The sequence below is a fragment of the Mytilus edulis genome, chromosome 1 (assembly GCF_963676685.1).
Source record: "Mytilus edulis chromosome 1, xbMytEdul2.2, whole genome shotgun sequence".
NCBI classification, from domain to species: Eukaryota; Metazoa; Mollusca; class Bivalvia; order Mytilida; family Mytilidae; genus Mytilus; species Mytilus edulis.
The window spans coordinates 109,548,857-109,570,866 of NC_092344.1; the positions used below are offsets into that span (position 1 = coordinate 109,548,857).

A 22,010-nucleotide genomic window follows, 5' to 3' on the forward strand; every position below is an offset into this window, starting at 1 on the left:
TGGCAAAACGCTGACATTTGTGGACCGTAGTTTTTCTTTTTACACAAGTTTACAGAAAGGTCAAACCGGAGAAAGTCTTTCAAATTAATACTGTCCAATATTTACCAAGTATAAATATTTTAACGCATGAAGGACGTACGACTGCCTTATAAATCAAATTCCTTACACGATTGTAATTAGTAATATAACAAGGATTATCAGGTCCAATGATCAAGTACAATCAGAAATGAACTTTTCTTTTTTTACAAATTTTAATGAAGTCTGATGATTTATGAATGATAAAATTCTGATTCGTCAAAGGTTCTAATTAAAAGGTAGTTTAAATTCTGGGCGATTTTTAGGATTTTCAAAAGTAAGGGTGAGAAACGAGTGTACCTATGAAGTGTTATATGTCAATAAAAAAAATCTGATGGACAAGTTCTTGTTCGTTTGTGTATTAATGAATGGGATTTAAAAATAATTACTGAACCAAAATAACTGTCACAATGGGATAGTACACACTAGACTGAATCAGTGCGTTTCAATACACAGAAAACAAATAATTTACACTTCACTAGCATATGTGAAGAGATTTGTCCACTGCCCGGAAACATTGTGTTTAAAACAGAAAGTGATCACATGTTATCTATGACAATACATAAATATGTTATGAAAGACTTTTTGTAAAATGTCGGGATCTGTAAGGAAGAAGACTCGCTTACGCCAAGCGGTGGCTAGACAAGAAAGTATTCGCGAGGAGCCTAAGAAAGCGCAATGGAGCAACCAGGAGTATACAACAGAAGAGATATTAAAACAGTTTAGTTTACCTCAGATTGTGAAATGTAACCAGGATTCTGTTAGGATTCGATCTGACTCTCCATTGCCTATAAACTTTGGCAACCCACTGGTCTTTTATGACAAAAGAACCGTTCGGAAACTGCTGGCTAAAAATATTGGTATTGATGCAGTGTCAAACAAATACCACGAGATTAATGACACTATTGTTATACCTGCTGATTATGAAGGTATGTGCATCCCTTATACTGAAACATACTAACTGAGTATATTGATTCATATTTTTGTCTGATATTGTTGAAAAATTTTCATATGCAATTGATGTATTAAAATAAAATAAATCATAATCTGAAAAGGCAGTATGAATGTACCCGTTATGTAAATGAAATCTGAAAAGGCAGTATGTATGTACCCGTTATGTAAATGAAAGAAACTTGTAAAATCCAAAAAACTCTATAACATTTGATTTTAATGTTCATTTCATTCTCCACTCCTAGCTTCATATAAATGTTTTAAGCGAGGCGATTCTACCTAGTTCAAGATTGATATCAACTGTTTTCAGCTTGTTAAAAAATAAAACCAAAATATGCTATGCTGACATATCTTTTTTCACTTATTATTTTAATATCTTTTGCAGGTTTATTTCTAAGACTGCAGTCAAGAACCTGCAAAGATAATACATGCTTCAGGAGTATTGAAGCAATGGCTAAAAATAATGTACGAGCGTTCCTAAATATGACAAAATTTACAGCCTTTCGCATTGGTGAAAATGTTACCACGAACGATTATACCAAAGTAGATTACACTCCTGGTAGCGTGTTCATCGTCGATAGTGTTTGTACTGGAACTTCAAGGACAAGAAAGGATGTTGTTCAACACAGTTATCTCAAATGTAAGGACGAGAAGGATGTTCAGATTCTTATACCCTTCCATCACCCTGGGGAATTTTCTGAGGTGTTGACAAACAATAACAGAATGTCTGTCAACAGTGAATATCTGATTGCAAATCAAAAGTTTCCCATGGTAGTGCGTTTCATAAGTAGTAAACAAAAGCCTAGACTGAAATCTTTTTCTGGATTATTCACTCTCATAGACTCGTTTGAAGAATCAACTGTGATTGGATGTGTTTTAAATCCATCAGGATTTACCATGTTTGAACTGCCTGTATCTTCACCGTTGTCATTTCATTTAGCATTAAACAACCAGGAAATGAACCAGCATCCTGTGGTAAAAAATGCACTGAAATTGTGCGAGGCCAAAAATAAACTATATGCAAAAGACATGAAGTACAAGTTTAAATTTGTCCATAGAATTGGAGAGAAATATTCCACCGTACCAGAAGAGGATGAAGATGACGTCCCAACAAGTGCTCTAGATAGCGCGAGATTTGGTGTTACCATAACTTATCTGTATATTTGATGGAGGGACACACCAAAATTCGTTTGACTGAACTGTTATAAAAATTACATTTAATCTATGTCCGAAAAGGATTTAAAATATGTTTACATCTACCGAATTTCACAAATTATATTCCAAGTTATTTTTACATGTGTATTGATTTTACGTCATGGATAAATATAACTTCTTTACCATATACATGTATGATGTTTCGTGATACGTCAATGTTATGTTCCTGGAAATTATAAATTCCTGATATTGTAGCTCCATGTTAATTGTGGTGGATATATTATTTACTTTAAATCGTCTTTTATTGAATAAATGTTAAATGTTTTGCATATCTCATTACATAAGTCTTCTCAAGCACTTAATTTTATTTACTTGTATTTTCAAAATAGGAAATGTATATTGATAAATATTCACGGTATCGTGCGTCAGATTGACGACAAGGGATAACTTTTCTGTGGTTTCTATTTCTTATATCAATATGATAGTCTTAATTCTTACTCACACACAACAGCCACACTATTAAATAACTAACATATTAAAATAAGCGGTACTACCACAGCTTATTTGTGAAAATAAACATTTGAATGGTAATGCAGATCAGCAATGTACACCTTTAAAACAGGAAGCAAACGGTTGCAGCAAAACAAATATTTATAGTTTTAGAGAAATTTATTTTTTATTTGATTGTATTAAACTGTTTCTATACTTCATGTATCACAACGTCGCCGGGCTTCCAAAATGTTGTAGATAAAAAACAAACAAGAAAAAATATCTCACAAACAGGCTTTGAAAATTTTGACAAATTGTTTACAAACCAACAATACACCAAATATTGATACTGCATTTCTTTTGGTAAATTTGCATATGCCTGCTGTGATTAACTTGCAGAACAAAAGTGTCTAAACTTTTTAGAAAGACCACAGACAAAGATTCCTCCTTTTGTGCTGATCGAGTGGTAATCGTTTAGACAATGATTTGGTGTTCGGCAGTTTCATGGTACATATATTACGTTTGCTAGATACCGGCAAGCGAGAGGGGGCTCGTGTTTTCCATAAATCGCCTATTTGTTTCCGAGCTTAAATCTATTTTGATTATACAAGTGTGGACACAGATGAGTGTGGATAGTATGTTTGGATGTTTGACAGTGTTTTATGATAAATGTAGTTCTATGATTTTCCTATATGTGTTATTAACTGTGTTGCACGATGACAACCAACCGGAGCATTAGGAGTATTGTTTATTTTATATTTAGTTTAGTTTTTATGTTCAAGACAGGCATGGAAGAGACACTAATTGCATTAGTTACCAAATGATTATGATAGAATATGTTCCACATCTTTGATTTTGGATACATTTTATAGCTAGGAGAGCAACACATAATAGGTTCAATTTTTCGTGATTTTTTTAATTGGGAGATGATATCTGAGAACATGATATAAGGAGCCTGTAATTCAGTGGTTGTCGTTTGTTTGTGTGTTACATATTCGTTTTTTCTTTATTTTTTGTACATAAATAAGCCTGTTATTTTTCTCCTTTGAATTGTTTCACATTGTCATTTCGAGACCTTTTGTAGCTGACTATGCTGCGGATTTAGGGGGGGGGGGCAGGGGGCCCGGGCCCCCCCTTTTTGGGAAAAAATTTGGTTGCTTATATAGGGAATCACTGGAGCTGGCCCCCTCTTAGGTCAGTCAGTGGGCCCCCACTTATGAAAATTTCTGGATCCGCCACTGATGCTGCATTAGCTTTGCTCATTGTTGAAGGTTGTGCGGCGACCTGTAATTGTTAATTTCTATGTCATTTTGGTCTGTTGTGGAGAATTGTCTCATTGGCAATCATATCACATCTTTTTTATATGTATTTGCTAACTATTTGTATGGTTCTATTTATATATACTGAGTGCCAATGAAAACGCAACACTTGGTTTTTCAAAAATAAAATTTATATTAGAAATCATAATCTTTCAAAATGAATTGTTCTTGAAAATTAACAATTCTAACAATAGATCGATATCAAACAAAAATGTTTCATTGTCATCTTTCGGGCCCAATAGATAAACGAAACATCCAATGTCGAATCATCAAATCACAGTCCTAACTAAAAATGTTACAACCCCGTAGTGCAGCGCAATCTCAACAGCGCTGTGGAATTGATCATCCTGGACTTTTAATGTGATCTCGAGGATTGTTATTCCACTTGTCCTGTAAAGCAAACTCAAGCTGACTTTATGATATTGGTGGTGGTTTTCATCGTCTAAACCATGTCAAATCTGATGCAAAATTTGCTCTATCGGACCTAAATCTGGCGAAACGTACGACTTTTGGCCAAGGCGGGTGCCAAACGTCTATGTAACCACCACTGACGATTTTTGGTACATAATGAATGATTTTTGGTCTACAGAATTCGATGTTTACACCAGACGGCCGTTTAGATGTCGGCTGCGGTCCTCTTTAACCGTTGAATTTCTACGCAAATGGTGCTTTACTGAAATTGTTTGATTATACTAGAGTTTACTAGTTAGCTATGCCCTCCTGGAAATATTCAACCTTAAATAAAATAGAAAAGACAATACGAAATAGAAATATATTTTATTTGAATCAAACTATAATTGATGCATGGTATCAAATAATCCTTGCTATCTCTTTTCCATCTTACTGTCTCTATACCAGTTTCCCTAACTACTGAAAAGACTATTAGGTAGGAGATACAAGAAAACAAAAACAATGAAACAGAATTCCTTTATTTACAGGTTATACCTAGTAAGAGGCTATCGATCTCTATTATTGTGGATTTTTGATACGAAACACAAACAAAAATTACATCTCATAAATATTTAAGTAGGTTTTGGATGTCCTTTTCCCTTGATTGAGGTGCATACATCGTGTCATAGACTGTAATAGTCTTTCCATTGCGGTTAGAAACACATAGTTTACTTTGGTCTAATGAGAAACATATTGCAAATGGTCCATTTATAGCATCCTCTTTTGACAAAGGTACATCCAAACTAATTCCGTCTGAAGATAAACGATGAACATTATTGGACCGATGTCCAGCGACATAAAGGTTGCCACGAGTGTCTGTAACAATATTTCTAGGACTATCTAAGTTCGATACATCTTGACAAAACACGTGGCGACCATCGGGTTTCATGCAGTAAACATAAGTACAATCCGAATAATAAAAATCACCATTTTCTCGTGGATGTATATAAAATACACTGATGCTAGGTACAGCTATTTCATTTAATTTAATACCATCGGTATCCAATATTTGCAAGCTGTTCTTCCCACCAACAATAATTCTCTTGTCAATCGTTGCGATTCCATAAACTCGCCAATTAAATTTGACCATTTTACCTGCTACCATACTGTTCGTGTTGATAAACTGAATTGCATACAAGATTGGCAAAGTGGCAACAGCTTTGCCTTCTCTTTCGCGCGTGATTGCTACGTCCCATGGCTCACCGGTCAGTTTACAATCTTGCAAGTATTTCCCCTCCAGAGTGGTGATGATAATATTGCATTTCCCGCCACCACACAATAGCAGACGGTTGTCGTCTGTAGCTGCAATACCAGTTATCATAACATCTTGCTTGACGTTTACATCAAATTTATAACTAAAATCAAATCCCTGTATAAAAGACTCTCTCTGTTCTACTTCTTTGCTATGTTTTTCATCCATGTTAAATGATGTTTTGGTATTTGAAGATAATGATAAAGACCCAAATGAACCAAGACTATCTAAGATGTCTCCGTTTTCTTGAAATACTAATGATATCGTGCCAGTTCGAGATTTCATATGTAAAATTCTTTCTTCTATGCCAATGATGTGTTCCTTGATAATATGGGCAGCTAGAAAGGTTTGCTTGTCTGTACCATTCTGTTTTTCGAATTCTATTTGCTCTTTGTGAGATTTCACTAAGTCAGCGGTTTGTTGGAGTTTTCTTGACTCCCTTTCTAGTTTGGATTTTCCGGATTGTTTAAGGTTTTTCAGTTCGTCATATAATTCTTTTTCAATAACGTTCAAACGTTCTGTGACTTTTTGCCTGAGTCTAGATACCGTATTCCGAATAGCAATATCCTGATCATCTATTTGTTTTATATTTTGTAGCTTCCTCTGTCGTATTCCATCAAGTGACTGTTGTATATTCTCCAGCTGTGACAGAAGCTCGCTGATACTTCTTGATTCTTTGGCACCTTTAGCGGCGATGTCTATTGGAATAATATTTGCGCATGCACGGTGGTTATGGGTCATACAATTTTGACAACAGATAGCGTCGTGGAATAAGCAGTGATACTCAAGTCTCTGATTAGTATGTGTCTTGCAGAACTGGCTGGATAATTTCATCAAAGCTGAAAAAAGAATGCATTAGAAAATAAGATGCACACATTAGTATATAACAAAACAATCTTACCATAAGTGTAAAGAAATAAAGTCATGATAAAACATGATTGGCATATTTCACATGGTATATACCTGGTGGCTTCTTATTAACGCAACCATTAAAGAAAGGAATAATGAAACAAGTAATAGCTAAACTTACTGTATCAAGCCATTTTTATATTGGAACCGAGTCTTCCCCGTCTACCTTGTGAAATATTTCTATCAATATTGTTTTGTATGATGTGTGTAATTTTTTAATGACTGGGTTTTAAGTTAATGCGACATTTTTAATTTTTGAAGTTGTATACAATGGAATTTAAGAGGATTTGGTGTTGTGTTAATTGGAGCTCTGCCAGAATTAAAAATTATGTTTTAAATACTTTTAGAATTCATACAATGATATACTTTTGTTTGCAATTGACATTTTTGTATTACATTGGTCGTACGGTATAATCTTTTAATTTAGTTCTTTTCTATTATCTACTTCTCGGTTTGAAATTTTCTTCTCATCTTACACGTAGGACTTTTTAGAAAAATGTAAATCAAAGTTAATACAACCTCCCAAATAATGAAATAAAACAGAAATGTGAAAAAATTTCTTTGGTATTGTGAATAGATTATTTAGATCTAGTACATTTATGTTACATATATAGTGTGACAATGGTAACATTTTGAAGCCAGTTGAAAGGGACAGTCAGATTTCTGAAACAAAGAACAAGATAAAACTCATACCACATCTTCTTATTTATAAAGACAACGACATTTGAAAAACAAAACAAATACTGAATACAAGAACAAATAGAAGCCATAACATAGAAAACTAGACTGAGCAACACGAACCCCACTAAAAACTGGGGGTGATCTCAGGTGCTCCAGAAGGGTAAGCGGATCCTGCTCCACATGTGGCATCCGTGGTGTTGCTCGTGTTATTACAAACCCGGTAAAAAGTCTTATTCGGTATGTCAAATTCATGAAAAGGGAAGGGGATTGTAGTTACAACGTAAGAAACGACGTAAGAACCATATCCGATATCATCTCAGTGGCGGATCCAGAGGGGGGGGGGGGGGGGGGTTCCGGGTGTTGGAACCCCCCCTTTTTTTTTGGCCGATCAATGCATTTGAATGGGAGCATATAGTTGGAACCCCCCCCCCCTTTACTCTGGGTTGGGAACCCCCCCTTTTTAAAATGGCTGGATCCGCGCCTGCATCTGCGAAATGGATATTCCATAACGGTCAACCAACTCGTGATGGCGTCCGTAAAATTTACGAAGGGATGATTTCAAATTCACAATTAGAACTCTTGATTTAATAGCTTCCTTGTGAGAAGCAACCTTCTATCAAGGAAATCATGATATAACATACAAGCGAGGGGATCTCGTATCAATTGGGAGATAAATATACTCCGTATGCATGCGCTACTGGAATGTTGCTACATAGAAATGGACAGTTCACAATTGGGATGTTGAAATCATCTCGTTTGTTGTAAAGTTTTGTTTTCAACCAACCCTCAATGTCAATTTCTAGATGTAAGTCAAGATGTGAGGCAGTCTCAACTGTATCTGTTGTATCGTTTACCTCTAGTTCGATGGGATAGATGCGTTCAACATAGTCACCAAGTTTTGAATTATTTAGTGAGAGAACATCATCTATATAGTGGAAAGTAATAAACTTGGATGCATGGGACCTAGGTCTCTAGCGCTTGTATAGACAGTTTGCGTTACTGCTTACTGGAATGGGTTCCCGAGTTTATGTGAGGTATGCATGGTACTTACCTGGGACAGGTGTTGTCTTTGCTAAATCGATGTCAACAATACGATGTGACAACAAAGCTTTCATTGACCTATGGGAATCATAACAGGATGAACATAATGCTTCATCACACTCAGTACACCACTTTACTGCAGGAACGCCAAGACCTTTTCTGTGGCAGGGTTCACAAGATGTCATTGCCTACAAACAAACAAATTATAACAAGAAATAAGACAAAAGTATGCTGCTTTACGATATTGTCTGAGTCTTCAGTACCATAATGCAGTTAACCTGATCAAGCAAGTCGGAGCCTTATTGTTAGCATTGGGTCTGCAGTTATATGTCCATAAATCAAGATTGCTCAAACCGATTTATATATTTTGTTTGCATGTACTGTTTATACCTACAATATAATCTCTTTCGATTTTTGTGAAATTAGGACAAACTGTTATGGTAAAAAATTGTACTTAATTTAAATCGCCCATCAGTTTGAGAAAAAATCATTTGTGCTAGGATTTCAACAAATATTAATATACATGTATATAATCATAATAGTCTTTACCAAATAGATTCCATCGAATCTATATAGATCATTTGTCTTCTATTTTTTTTTACATTTCAAGATTTTAAATGTTCGCGGTAAAACCAATTACGATGTGTACCTATGTCCTTCATTTCTCGTAAAATTCTGAAATTTCTTAAATTTATAGAACAGAAAATGACAATAGAAACTCCTTCCCATTCTCCTCCCCCCTCCTCCTAAATTCAAAAACAAAAATAATTATTAATCCAGATTTCCACACATCATTATCATCAGCAACAGTACTAGTATATGTTTCTCTATATACTGTATACACCTTTGTTCAACCAGATAGTTACAAGACTCTGTTTCCCCTTTTCAGTAAGTATTTTAATTAACCTATATTAGTGAATATTGAAATATCCCATTTGAAAACTAAAACTCAAGAACACGCGCAGTGTCTGCAATTATATAAACATACATGTACTTTCAAACTTACTTTCAGTTTGGCTCCAAGTTTGCCCTTCAATGTGTATATCAACGTTTCGATCCTTACTAACGTGCAGGGTTACAATATTGTTTGGTTTCCATATCTCGCCAAAATAAAGAGTGAACATATCAAATTGCAGATTAGCTATAGAGAAGTCGACATATACCCAATGTGTATTTAATTCGATAACCATATATATAAAGTAAATATTAATTGTAATTGTTTCAATGGTTTTAAGAAACGTTGTCTGGATGTACAGTGTGTCAAATACAAACCGTGACATACATATTTCAAATCTGTATGTCGACCCTTGAAATTTTGTTAATTTCGATTCGGCTGAACGCTAAATATTTTGAATTTTAAAATGTTTTCTCAAATTAAGATAAATTCAAAGACATTTTATGTAAGTAAAGGGTCACATGTAGACATAAAATGTGATATATTTATTTTTTGCAGACGAATAAAATGCACGCCAAAAAAAAATGTCTTCAGGAATTTATATAAGACAAGTATACAGCTTAAAAAAAACCACCGTCGTCTTACTTAAGTTGTTTGATCATCCAGTGGAACACGATTAGTTTATTTCATCGATCATCCAGTGGAAAACGATTAGTTTATATCATCAATCATCCAGTGGAAAACGATTAGTTTATATGGCAATTTCTGGAGGATTCATTTATTTTTATTCTGATTTTGTTTCACATTTCAAGCGGCTAGTAAATACAGAAAACTATTTTTGGGGTATTCCAGATATTTTATCTTTTTACACTTTCATTTAAATAGGCACCAATTTACTTGAGGAATGGATCCTCTTTTTTTCCATTTTATCTCTTTGTTTTTGGAAAAACTCTTCAGTATACTTTATAGATACAGGAAGATGTGGTGTGAGTGCCAATGAGACAACTCTCCATCCAAATAACAATTTAAAAAAAGTAAACCACTATAGGTCCATGTACGGCCTTCAACACGGGGCCTTGGCTCACACCGAACAACAAGCTATAAAGAGCCCCAAAATTACTAGTCACGGTAAAACCATTCAAACGGGAAAACCAACGGTCTACTCTATGTAAAATAAACAAACGAGAAACGAGAAACACGTATAAATTACATAAACAAACGACAACTACTGTACATTTCAATATACTTTAACATGTTTCTCCTGTGTAATGTGTTCTTGGCTTTATCCTTACGATATAAGAAATAACATTATCTTTGAATTCCAAAAACTGACTGCTTGGTGTACGATCTCCCTGTTATGTATTCGCACAACCTCACGGTTTGAAGTTAAACGAGTCACTCTATAACCTCTAGTAAGGAATTCGTATAGTACTATTTGATCCTTGATTGAATTGCACAATCTTTTCAGTCAACTTTTATCGGATATAAAATTTCATTTTCATCTGGGACCTATATCAGACTCATATATATATATATCATGTTAAGTCTAAGTTTTCATGATGATTGATTGGCGCCATTAGGATTTTCGATATCTCAGTAGCATGGGTTCGAATCCCGGCGAGGGAAGAACCAACAATTTGCGAAAGCAAATTTACAGATCTAACATTGTTGGGTTGATGTATATATTATAATATACATATGAGTCTAAAAGATTGTGTAACAATACCGATAAATAGATGGAAAACAAAACACTAAAAAGTGTTAAATATCATCGCACAAAGATTGAAAAACTGAACATATGATATAAATTATACAATAATTGCAAATATTTCGGCTCAACAAATGGCCTTCTTCGGTGCAAAAGTTTTAATTATATTTATATTTAATTATATTTATATATATAACTCGTCTAAACATCAACCCAACAATGTTAGATCTGTAAATTTGCTTTTGCAAATTTTTGGTTCTTCCCTCGCCGGGATTCGAACCCATGCTACTGTGATATCGTGACACCAAATCGCCTGCACTGCAGCCGTCCCGCTAGACCACACGACCACCTGGGCTCTCAAAAAAAAAGCTTTCGCTGACCGTGTGTTACCTTTCCTCGTCAGTTTTAATCTAGCGGCGTACTACAGTACATGATATATAAGGCATGAAGATGTTATTGTTACAGATCAGCTAAATTATCTATATATATACGGGATGATGTATAATTATAGTAAACAGTATTCCAATTTTCCAAACTTTGTTTTTATAGGAAATTAAAAATCAAATTGTCATTCGGAGGAATATATAAATTGCAATAATGGTACAATGCATATAGGCAGTTACTCTCAAAATTTAGACTTAAAATCATCATTTCCAAGGCATTGAATGGTAGATACAAAACATTTCAAGAGCACGAAGTTTATGTAAAGAATGTGGAGTCCTGGATGACGAATAAGTATGTTAGCTTATCTGAAAGACTTTATTTCAACATCTTGATAAAACACATTCTATTAAAACCCGTCACCCCTCAACTTGTTTGTCATATTCGAGTCTTCGTTAAGCAGTATTTAGATCTCCTAGGTCAGACAAGTTAATGATTGTGTTTTTTACATAAATTTGTAAACTATTAAACTCTTCCTTAGAATTAGTTCTATTATATTATATGGAATTGTATTGTATTTAGTTGTAGCATTGCTCTTTTATATTGCTTGACCCTTATGGGCGTAATTTTGCAGTAATCTGAGATTGATACATATTTTCATTTTTTACAATTTTTTTACTTTACACCTCATATAATTTGGAAAAAAAATAAACGAACTACTTGATATGAACGGGAAATATAATTGAAAAATGCGAATGACAGTGTTTACAAGTCTCAAAGGCATATTCCATGAGTTTTGATTGGGGTGTAAAATTTACATCTCTAAAATAAGTCAACTATTGTTATGGTAGTCTCTAAGTCAGACATGAGTTAATTTGAAGTGACACTGAGTATTATCTAAGTAATAAACAATCTTGTGATAATTATTTTCAACAATGATTTTTAATCATTATAATATTACAGTAAGACCTAAAATCCCTGTTTCATGTGTTTAATTTCAGACTTCGATTCCATTTTAACAATAATTTTTTACATTCAAAGGGAGACAACACAGCAGAAAAAGAAATCAAAGGGGAGACTACTATAAACAAACTCAGTTACCAGCAGCAGCACTGAACTGAAAAGGAACTGAAACAGAGGTAAGTTTATGCTACTGCATCAAACATCATCCATTGTACAGTGCTTCAGAATAATAGTGTAATATACAGCAACTGGAAACTGAGTGACATTTATACATCTCAAACAGAAAGTGAAAGTAGATGGGTTGTGATTCATCAGTTCATTGACTGAAATTTTAATATATGTATTCAAACATCACAGTCTTCATGCCTGATCCTAACCACGGATAACACTTGCTAATTGGTAAACACTGCACTAGTTCAGAAATGTAACAACCAAAAAACAAAATTTTCTCCAAACTAAACATGGTAGACAATTATATTTTTATAAAAGTCATTGACCCCCTAACCTGTTTGCAACCTGGAACTACCAGGCATATTGAACTTTCTTTTTAATCTCTTTCTGTCTGCAAGGAGTTAACCTCATATTTGATAACCTCATATTTGAGTATTTAAAAAAATCAGGCAACAAAAGTAGTGGGAAATTGAGAAAATAAAAGGGACAAAACAAAAAAATAAAGATTCAGTGATGTGTAGTTTCTGCCTTTAATATCTAGCTGAAGGTTTAGAACTGTCTCTTACCAGACATGGTAGTGAATTTTGTACCTGAAAATAAGTTGCTGGTACATTGCCCGAACTTAATGGGGTTATAGAAATATAGGGAGTCTGTCCATGCATGACCCTTCATCTGCCACGTCTTGTAAGGGCTCAATTCCAACAATTATATGCATTAAATGATTGCCATTTAATGTAAAGTAAACAATGATAAATCTACTTATCTTTTGTGACAACAAATTTAAAATTACTAATCTATACAAAAGTCATGGTAGAGACGAAATAGTCTTCTTCATAGTTTATTTTTTATAGATGATAAAGAGGGTAAACTGAAAACTAGGACCTAGAGAAAACATTATATATATCAGTTATTTTGTTGCTTGAGAAGTAAATATCCTATTTTTGCCTCTGTCTATGAAAATGATGATAAATGTATATATGTATCTTAGTTGATTTGACATGTATGTAGGTGCATTAATTTCAATAACCCTAAAAAATATAAATATACTCCTACAAAATTACCCTGTCATATTGCAAAGGAGTACAGGGCCTACGTGTCTGAGTAGGTTTAATTGGTGTATCTTTATGACTAGCCCGTCATTACTGAGGTGAATTTGAATCCAGCATGTGGCTGGTTTGCTTGACTCCAGTCTTATTTGACAAGGACTATCAGTTTTCCTACTGAATGTCAGTGGCTCTCTCTAAGCATTCCAGCTTCATCCACCAATAAAAACTGACTGCATGAAATAGCACAACTGTGTTGAAAGCTGTGTCAAACACCAATAAAAAATCATGGTGGATAAAGTAATGACATGGAATTCAACCTCACCATAATGACTATTATATTGTAGTGATATGTAGTTACATTTATATATAATTTTCATGCATTTGTATATCATTCTATTCTACTATATTTATAAAAGTGCAGTGCAAGTGCATGGTGGACACTCTTCTGTAATAATTCGATTTTTCTAATAAAATGGATTTGAGAAGCTTAGGCATTCATATTTTCCTTCAAAAAATGTTTAATCATTCATGAAGAGTTATTGTTCCTTGAAATTGCAAACGTTTTTGAGATATTCTTCCGCATGCGTGTTCATAGATATTAATGATTTTTTACTTATATGTATATAATTTATCTTCTTTAAAAAGTATTTGATTAGTATTCATTGAGGAAATGAATATATAACAAGCGATAAGGAATGTTAGTTTGCACTTGATGATGTCTTAGTATTCATCATGTTTATCGATTGGTTAAAAGACCAAAACAAATATTCCGTAATAGAAATCTAGGCGATAGCAATACACCAGAATGCCCTGTCTGTTTTCCGCTGTAAAAATCTGCTATTCGAATCTTTAAATGTGATATGTTACAAGCCACTTAACCTCACATTTGTGCAATCTATTATTAAGATACAGACCCTGAGTACAAGCTTTTGCTGAAAACACTCCATTTATCTTTCTGTTTCAAGACCCTTTTGTATTCTCTGGTTTTGTAAGCTGAAAATTCATTGGCTGATGTAAATATAACTGGAACAGAGAGTAAAACAGCAAAACTTTGACACAGATCTTGATTTGGGGGTAAAAATTGATTCGCTGATTTCTTTCATTTGTGCTTAAATTATTTTGGTATAATGGATTTGACCTGAAGCTCCTAAAATAGTGGGCCTGTATATATGAATTATTTATAAGTCATTTTGATGTTTCCATTTGAGTTTTTAAGTAAAGCTATCAATCTTACAGAAACTTAGAAATTTTCAAGAAATAGGCTTTTTATATTTTATATACAAAGTGGTCATATTATAATAATTTAGGTTTCTATAATTGTTGTCGCATTTATTTTTATCTTCTATTTTATTTAAAATAATGCCTCACTGAAAGTTCCATATAAAATTTATTAATTGCACATTAAAATGAATCAAAATAATAATCGTGGTATAATTTTATGAATTTAATGACAGTTTTATTTCTTATAATTGTCACAAAATGGTCTGTTGAATTACAATGGCTTGTCAGTAGACAGTTATTAAGTGTGAGTGGTAGGATAACATTACATATAGTTATGACTTAAAAGCTAAAATGTTGCCCACGTTTGACAAATAAAATGGCTGAAATAGCAGGAAGCTAGCAATAGAGCTGTTAAAAGGAAACAGGAAACGCCAGACTCCATTAGTATTCATTACAAGGAACATAGAGAACCTCTGTGATTGATGATCTTGAGTTATTTGAAGGGCTTCTATTTAGCTTTAACTTTGTTTGACAGATTCTACAAAAATCTCTTTTCCCTGAGAAATTGATTTTTGTATCTCAATTAGGATAAAGGGAAGCAACTAAATTGGAATGTTGAATTGATGAAATTGATTCTAAAGCTGTAATTAATTCTTTTCTGAAACTTGTCCATTTTCATTAGTTGTTGTATAATAACCTAATTAACTAAAATTTTATTGCTTTCCATTTGGGTTTCATAATCATCTTTAAAGGGAAAAAATGAACAAAAATAGTAATTTGTTTGAGAAGCAATATGTTGGCTTTTATCATTTGAGAGTCCTCTCAAACAGCACTTCCAGTCTATCATGTTGTGCTACAGGGATTTAGTGGGAAACATAATGATCTGATTACATAGAAAACACCTGCTAACAGAAGTGTTAGTAATAACACAATCACTGGGAAAATACTTCTGCTCATAGCATCAATTAGATTTGTACAGATTGTACAGAAAAGCTTTTTTTTTTAAAGATAGAACAGAATGTATCTTTTTGCTGTAAATATTCAAAAAGCAGTCCAAGGAAGAGATGCACTTTTGCTTGTGGGAAATTGATTTTTTTTTCAAATACTTCATTTCTTGGTTTCAACCAATTTTGTATACAATTCAATAGAAAACTGTAACTAATTAATAAGCAATTAATTTCTCCTTAAGATACTAACAAAATGCATTGTTTTGACTTATTTGTGAGGGAAAATATTCAGCCCATGCAATTACCCAGAAGTTATTTGTAAGAGACGACATCAAAAGATCGATGTAGGATAAAAAACTTAAATCAAATAGTTTGGGGGTAGGGGGGGGGTTAAAATTCTGCAAGTTTTGTATATATATCTAAAATCGATTTTTACATATATCCCTATTGGCAAATCAATTTTTACCAAATGAAGTTAAGAGGGGGGGTCAGTGGAAAAACTATGTGAATTAAGTTTTGTATCCTACATTGAACTTTTGATGTCGTCCCTAAGAGAGTTATTTATTGTGTATGCCAATTACTGTGACAGTTACACAAATGGAGTTCTTTCATGCCTAAATGTAGATTGTTTCAGATTCATGATATCAAATTAAAAGTAATTTCACCATATTAGAATAGCCACTACCAATTTTTTTTATCATAAAAATACATCTAATTATTGTCATTTTCATATGGGTTTTTGAACTTGCAAATATGGAATAGATTAATAACCAATAAATGATTAAAGTAATTGAGTGAATACAACATCACATGCAAACATCTACTTGGTCCTTGCAATACATCAATATCAATACATATATATATCTTCTATTATAGACATTTTCATATTACCTTTGAAGTGTATATTTTTACGTCAGGTCACCTACTCAGTGGATGGAGAGTCTGGAACTCTGTTAAGTGAGAGCAACTCATACATGTCATAGTAGTATTGTGTATTTAAGAATACATAAGACAGTTTATGTTTTTTCAAAATAGAACTGATTGTATGCTTGATTTTTAGGCAGTTAATCTGTCTTATGCGAGCACCCTAGATTTGTGTTCTACCCAATAAATGCTGACATACGTGCCATTGTTATTATCTAGCTGGATATTATGTTATTTATAACTAATTGAACAGTTTTTTCATACTTTTAATTCTGGATTATAAAAAATATGACCAGAAAAACCTTAAATGATCGTTGAATCACCCAAAAGTTTTTAAGTTGCGCATAGGAAGTAGAGCACAATAGGAATCCTTAAGTGGTTCATTATCCCCTGAGCTTTTGGCTAAGATGTCAAAGAACAAATGTATGAAATATTTAATCACCGAAAATCTCTTAAAGTCAAGTATTTTAGATTTCCCAAATGGCAAAAGTCATAGGAATATTGTTTGTCTTCAATACGTAGTCTATTAAAATAAGTTCAACTGTTCATGCTGTTGGCGGCAATTTCAAATTAATAGAAGACGAAATTTTTGTATCTTTTCAATTTGGAGGCCAGGGGTTCAAGTTAGCGGTGGTCCAAGGTCTGCAACCTTCCACTTTTGCAGTCGGACTTTCGACTTGGTTACTACATGTAGCTACGCCCGACAGATCTTCCATTTGAAAGAAAGGAAAAAATAACATTGCAAACCTTTTTACCAAAGTCTCCAAATAAACATTCTCAAAACTTATTTTCATCATTATTATTCATGACAGCGATGTTCATTTTGTTAAACCGCTAGCTTTATATACAGAAAATCACCAACAAATAATGTGTAAATTCGAGTAATATTGTATCTGACTGACAAAAACAACATTGAAAACAAAATGGATGTCGAAGACAATTACAATATCGGTTCCAATTCCGGAAGCGGATAAGGGTAATTCTCCTTTTTGGCGATCAACTAAAAAAAATATCCACGCAGGTGACAAAATACATCTATGCAGTGATAAATATTGATAATGCATGTAAGATGCTTTTAAAGTGTAAACATATTACTGCAATTTTGAAGGGGTATTTTTTTCTCAATTTGGAAGGGTCAGTTAAAGTAGCTGGAAGTTTCTTACTTTTTTTTCACAAATAGTGCAACTAGATTTTATATAATACCTGAATGTAATCAAATCATATGATATATAGGTGGCTTCCTTTGGCCCACCCCTCAAGCATATACATTCATGTATGGGACTATATAACTAATCAAATGAAATATAGGGAAAGTCCCTAGGGTCACCCCACCCCCTCCTGTTTGGGAACTTTGAAACGATCGATATCCCCACCCCTAAACCATATATATTTAAGTATGTGACAATATAATAAATCAAATGAAATATATGGTGAGTCCCGTGAGTCCCCCCACCCCTTCCCATTTGAGAACTTCAAAATGGTCAAGATCCCCACCCCTAAACCAAATATATTCATGTATAGGACTATATAACAAATCAGATGAAATATAGGGGGAGTCCCAGTGGTCACCCCACCCCTCCTGTTTGAGAACTAGGAAACCGATGAGATTCCCACCTAAACTATATAATCAAATACGGGACAATAAATAATAAATCAAATAAACTTTAGGGGGAGTCCCTGGAGTCGCCCCACCCCCTCCCTTTTGAGAACTTGGAAATGGTAGAGATCTCCACCCCTAAACCATACATACTCATGTATGAGACAATTTAACTAATCAAATGAAATATAGGGGGAGTCCCTGGGATCACCCCACCTCCTCCTGTTTGGGAACTTTGATACGGTCGAGATCCCCACCCCTTAACCATATATATTCAAGTATGGGACAATATAATAAATCAATTGAAATATGGGGGGACTCCCTGGAGTCGCCCCACTACTCCTGTTTGAGAACTTGGAAATGGCCGAGATCCCCAACACTAAACCATACATACTCATGTATGGGACTATATAACAAATCAAATGAAATAAAGGGGGAGTCCCTGTGGTCACCCTACCCCCTCCTGTTTGATAACTTGGAAACAGATGAGATCCCTACCCCACCCCTAAACTAAATATATTCATGTATGGGACAATATGATAAATCAAATGAAATATAGGGGGAGTTCCTGGAGTCACCTCACCTCCTCCTGTTTGAGAACTTGGAAACTGATGAGATCCCCACCCCTAAACCATATATATTCAAGTATGGGCCAATATGATAAATCAAATGAAATATAGGGGGAGTCCCTGGAGTCACCCCACCCCCTCCTGTTTGAGAACTTGGAAATGGTCGAGATCCCGAAGTCCCTGGGATACCCCTACACCATATATATTCATCTGGGACAATATAACGAATCGTTTACATTAACTATAGGCAGGTCAGTCAGACATCACCTTTGATCCCTGTAGTAGTAAACATTTGTCTGATTTGTGTCTCATAACTTTTGTACTATAGAACACAAACTCAGTTTTCTTTCCAGGGAAACAAGTCTATTCATACTGTTACAAGTTCGTACTAAGTCAGCTTGTACTACTAACAGTCAACTAATACCAATGTTAACTACCAACTAGAACAACTGCAATTATTGGAACTTGTACCACTGCAGACTCACCATTAAAAATATACATTGATATATGCATTGCTTTTGAAAACCTTGATAACATTTAAATTATTTACCTTAATAATTAATTCATTAATAAATAAATGTACAATATATGAATATTTATTGTTGAAGCATTGCCACAGTTTTCATAATTACCTTTACCTTGGTTTTTGGTTAACTGCCTTCAGCGCTTACAGCGCTTTGATTCTTCTTTTAGTTACTCTTTATTTATAATTACCTAACCAAGGACCAAAATGTCTTTAACACCAGTGACTATTGTGTTAGGTTCTACAATAACTAGTCCAGAGAAGAATGTATGCCATGCTCTCTCTTTTAAAAATATGCCATTAAAATATTGTTCAATCATAAGTGTATCTTTTTATTATTTTTGGGGATTTTTTTTTCATTTACGGCCATAAAGGTTAATTACTGTGACAAAAAATGTACCTGTCACATGACGTTACCTGAAAAATCTAATTTTTAGATCCAATTATTTATTATGTACATAAAATGTACTAAGAAAGTTATTTACTTTTACTTTTAGGAGCAATTAGATTTTGATAAAAAGTTGATGTCTTAGTTCTGACAAATTATGCAAACTTATGCCTTTAGTGTTGAACACTTTGATATAGAAATATAAAACTATTGCATCCCAAGAAATCAGCACAAGTTTTTAACGTTATAGCAAATAATCCACAGTAATTCTTTCGTGCTGTAGTCACATTAAATTGATAAAACTTTTTGATGTCCCCACTCTATTACATTTAAGGGAATCATTTTGCTACTTTTATATTTAAATGCATTATGAAAGAGAGAACAAATTCATGCTTTACACAACAAATTAGAATATTTCCAGGCAATTTTTTTAGTCTTCCGTCTTTGTTGTTTATAAATAGAAAAAAATACAATAATATGAAACATAACTTCACTGATTGGGTTTTCCCTATAGAAATGTATTGAGCTATATTATTACAATAAATCAGTGAAGACATCAGTCAGAAAGTCTTCTTCAATACAAGACAATAATTACAATGTTATTATGCATATTGTTGTGTAGTAAGATTCCTGGTGACATTCTTTCATGCATAATTTGTCTTACATTTTCTCCTGACAGAAGAAATTGAATGATTTGGATGGATTTTCTTGGTTGACATAAAGGTAAAGTTATAAGTGTGAAGTTATAGCTGTATTGACTACTACGCCTGTGTACCAGTTCAACCATTACAATATAACATCTAGGAGAGAAATTGTAAATATTCATAGTTAATATGTAATGATTCATGCATCACCCACTTTGAAGTTTTTAGTGTAATTTAGGACAAAGATTTGATGATCTGTCATAATATATGTAGGTGTAGATAAGTTTTTTTTGGAGAGACCTTGATATTGTTAACAGGTAAGTCTGTGCATTTTTGCTATAAGATCAAATCGAACATATTTTTTATTAATTAATGCATATTGCTGTGTATGCAAAGCACGTTTACATTAAGTTGCATTATTGCACAGTTTTATGCACTTGGTTTTATACTATAAATCAGTACACATATTTTATGAGAATACAACATAACTTTAACTCATTATTAATCAGGTCCATAAATGATATTCAGCAAAGCAAATGAAGTAAAATTTAGTGATGAATATAAACTTTAACAAAACTAGCTTTTAAGTAAAAAATAGCAGCTCATAGTGAAAACAACAAAAGGTACATACTCTAAATTGAAGTACATAAACAAGTTTTATAGTGTGCTTAGGGCAGTGTCAAGGTACTGAAACATCTCTGACATACCATGTTAGATTTATCAATTAATAATATATATGGCTATGGAAAGTGATTTGAGCTATAATCCTTTTAAAAAATCACTTGTCTCATGTTTTTGTATTAACATATATACTACATTTTCTATGCAAAGGATTACAAAAGAGAGAAATTTTTATTGTCTCTTTAAAAATTGTGATTTTTAGTTTTACAAAATAATGATATATATAATTTGTTGGAAAAAAGAAGATAGACGTCTTTTGGAAACTTACTTTGATATATTCTTTTGTGCTTTCTTTACATGCGAGTTTAGTATTAATTCACTTTGCACCATTTTTATCATTCTAATTTGAAAACATGGGTCAAAAATGATAAATATTTGTCTTCGGAAATTTATGTGGCTCAGTCCTTGTTTCATTTAACAAAAATCTCAGGTGATTTGAAATGTAAGCAGTTCCTGCTTTCCTATTGGCACCTTAGAAAGTAAAAATCTGGTAATAAGTTCAATTGATATGTCATAATCAAGGACTGCACCAGTTTATTGTTTACTCCAACTTCATAAAGTTGTGTGTATGTAGGTGTTTACATTTTAAAAAAAATAATTTAAAAAAAATAAAACTTGTATGTTAGTAATTGTTTTCTTTTAAGGATAAATAAGAGATCCTGGTAAATGTAATTCAATAAATTTTGCTATTGAACAAAGGGTAACAAAATGGTATCTAGACTTATCACATACTTATAGTATATGACTTATAATTTTTACAGTATGATATCATAGCATGAAATTTACGTGCATTCCATATTTACTGAAATGGTATTCAGCATGGCATTTTTCATAGATGTATTTTCAGCCCTCGGTCAATAAGAGCCCTCAAGCCTATAGCTATTGGACTGATAAAACATCTCAAATGAAAAATGCCATGTTATAATCTGATATTGTTGCTATTGTACAAAGGGTAACAAAGTGATATCTAGACTTATAACAATCAATGATGCCTTTAGGGAATTAAACAATATCATGTTTTTTGGTGATA

The 22,010-nt window shown here is 33.3% G+C and overlaps 3 protein-coding genes across 14 annotated transcripts in view; 2 read left to right on the forward strand and 1 right to left on the reverse strand.

Annotated features, from left to right (window-relative positions):
- The first annotated feature begins 335 nt into the window (after positions 1-335).
- On the forward strand, positions 336-2,505 carry LOC139517582 (uncharacterized). Its single transcript, XM_071308803.1, has 2 exons — positions 336-1,004; positions 1,412-2,505. The coding sequence occupies exons 1-2, from the start codon at positions 668-670 to the stop codon at positions 2,191-2,193; spliced, it is 1,119 nt and encodes a 372-aa protein (XP_071164904.1). The 5' UTR covers positions 336-667; the 3' UTR covers positions 2,194-2,505.
- A 2,246-nt stretch (positions 2,506-4,751) lies between these two features.
- Positions 4,752-9,487, reverse strand: LOC139517535 (uncharacterized). 2 transcript variants are annotated; one of them, XM_071308733.1, is made up of 3 exons: positions 9,329-9,487; positions 8,333-8,510; positions 4,752-6,530 (listed from the first exon to the last, which is right to left on the reverse strand). In XM_071308733.1, the coding sequence occupies exons 2-3, from the start codon at positions 8,505-8,507 to the stop codon at positions 5,002-5,004; spliced, it is 1,704 nt and encodes a 567-aa protein (XP_071164834.1). In that variant the 5' UTR covers positions 8,508-8,510; positions 9,329-9,487; the 3' UTR covers positions 4,752-5,001. The 2 variants fall into 2 exon arrangements, with proteins under 2 accessions (XP_071164834.1, XP_071164841.1); XM_071308740.1 differs by lacking the exons at positions 8,333-8,510; positions 9,329-9,487 and adding an exon at positions 6,722-6,869.
- Positions 9,488-12,343: 2,856 nt separating this feature from the next.
- Positions 12,344-22,010, forward strand: part of LOC139517489 (choline transporter-like protein 1) — a 56,700-nt gene continuing 47,033 nt past the window's right edge. For 7 of the 11 annotated variants that reach the window (XR_011663149.1, XM_071308665.1, XM_071308632.1 and 4 more), the window contains exons 1-2: positions 12,344-12,445; positions 20,335-20,378. The gene's annotated coding sequence lies outside the window, so the exon portion shown is untranslated. Of the gene's footprint in view, positions 12,446-20,334; positions 20,379-20,479; positions 20,617-22,010 lie in introns of those variants that run through there. The other 4 variants (XR_011663150.1, XM_071308648.1, XR_011663148.1 and 1 more) reach the window with 3 other exon arrangements.

Coding starts and splice junctions, on each gene's coding strand:
- LOC139517582 (XM_071308803.1), top strand. CDS start 668: ATGTCGGGATCTGTAAGGAAGAAGACTCGCTTACGCCAAGCGGTGGCT. Junction 1,005..1,411: donor TATACCTGCTGATTATGAAG/GTATGTGCATCC, acceptor TATCTTTTGCAG/GTTTATTTCTAAGACTGCAG.
- LOC139517535 (XM_071308733.1), bottom strand. CDS start 8,507: ATGACATCTTGTGAACCCTGCCACAGAAAAGGTCTTGGCGTTCCTGCA. Junction 6,531..8,332: donor AAAGACAACACCTGTCCCAG/GTAAGTACCATG, acceptor TTCTTTTTTCAG/CTTTGATGAAATTATCCAGC.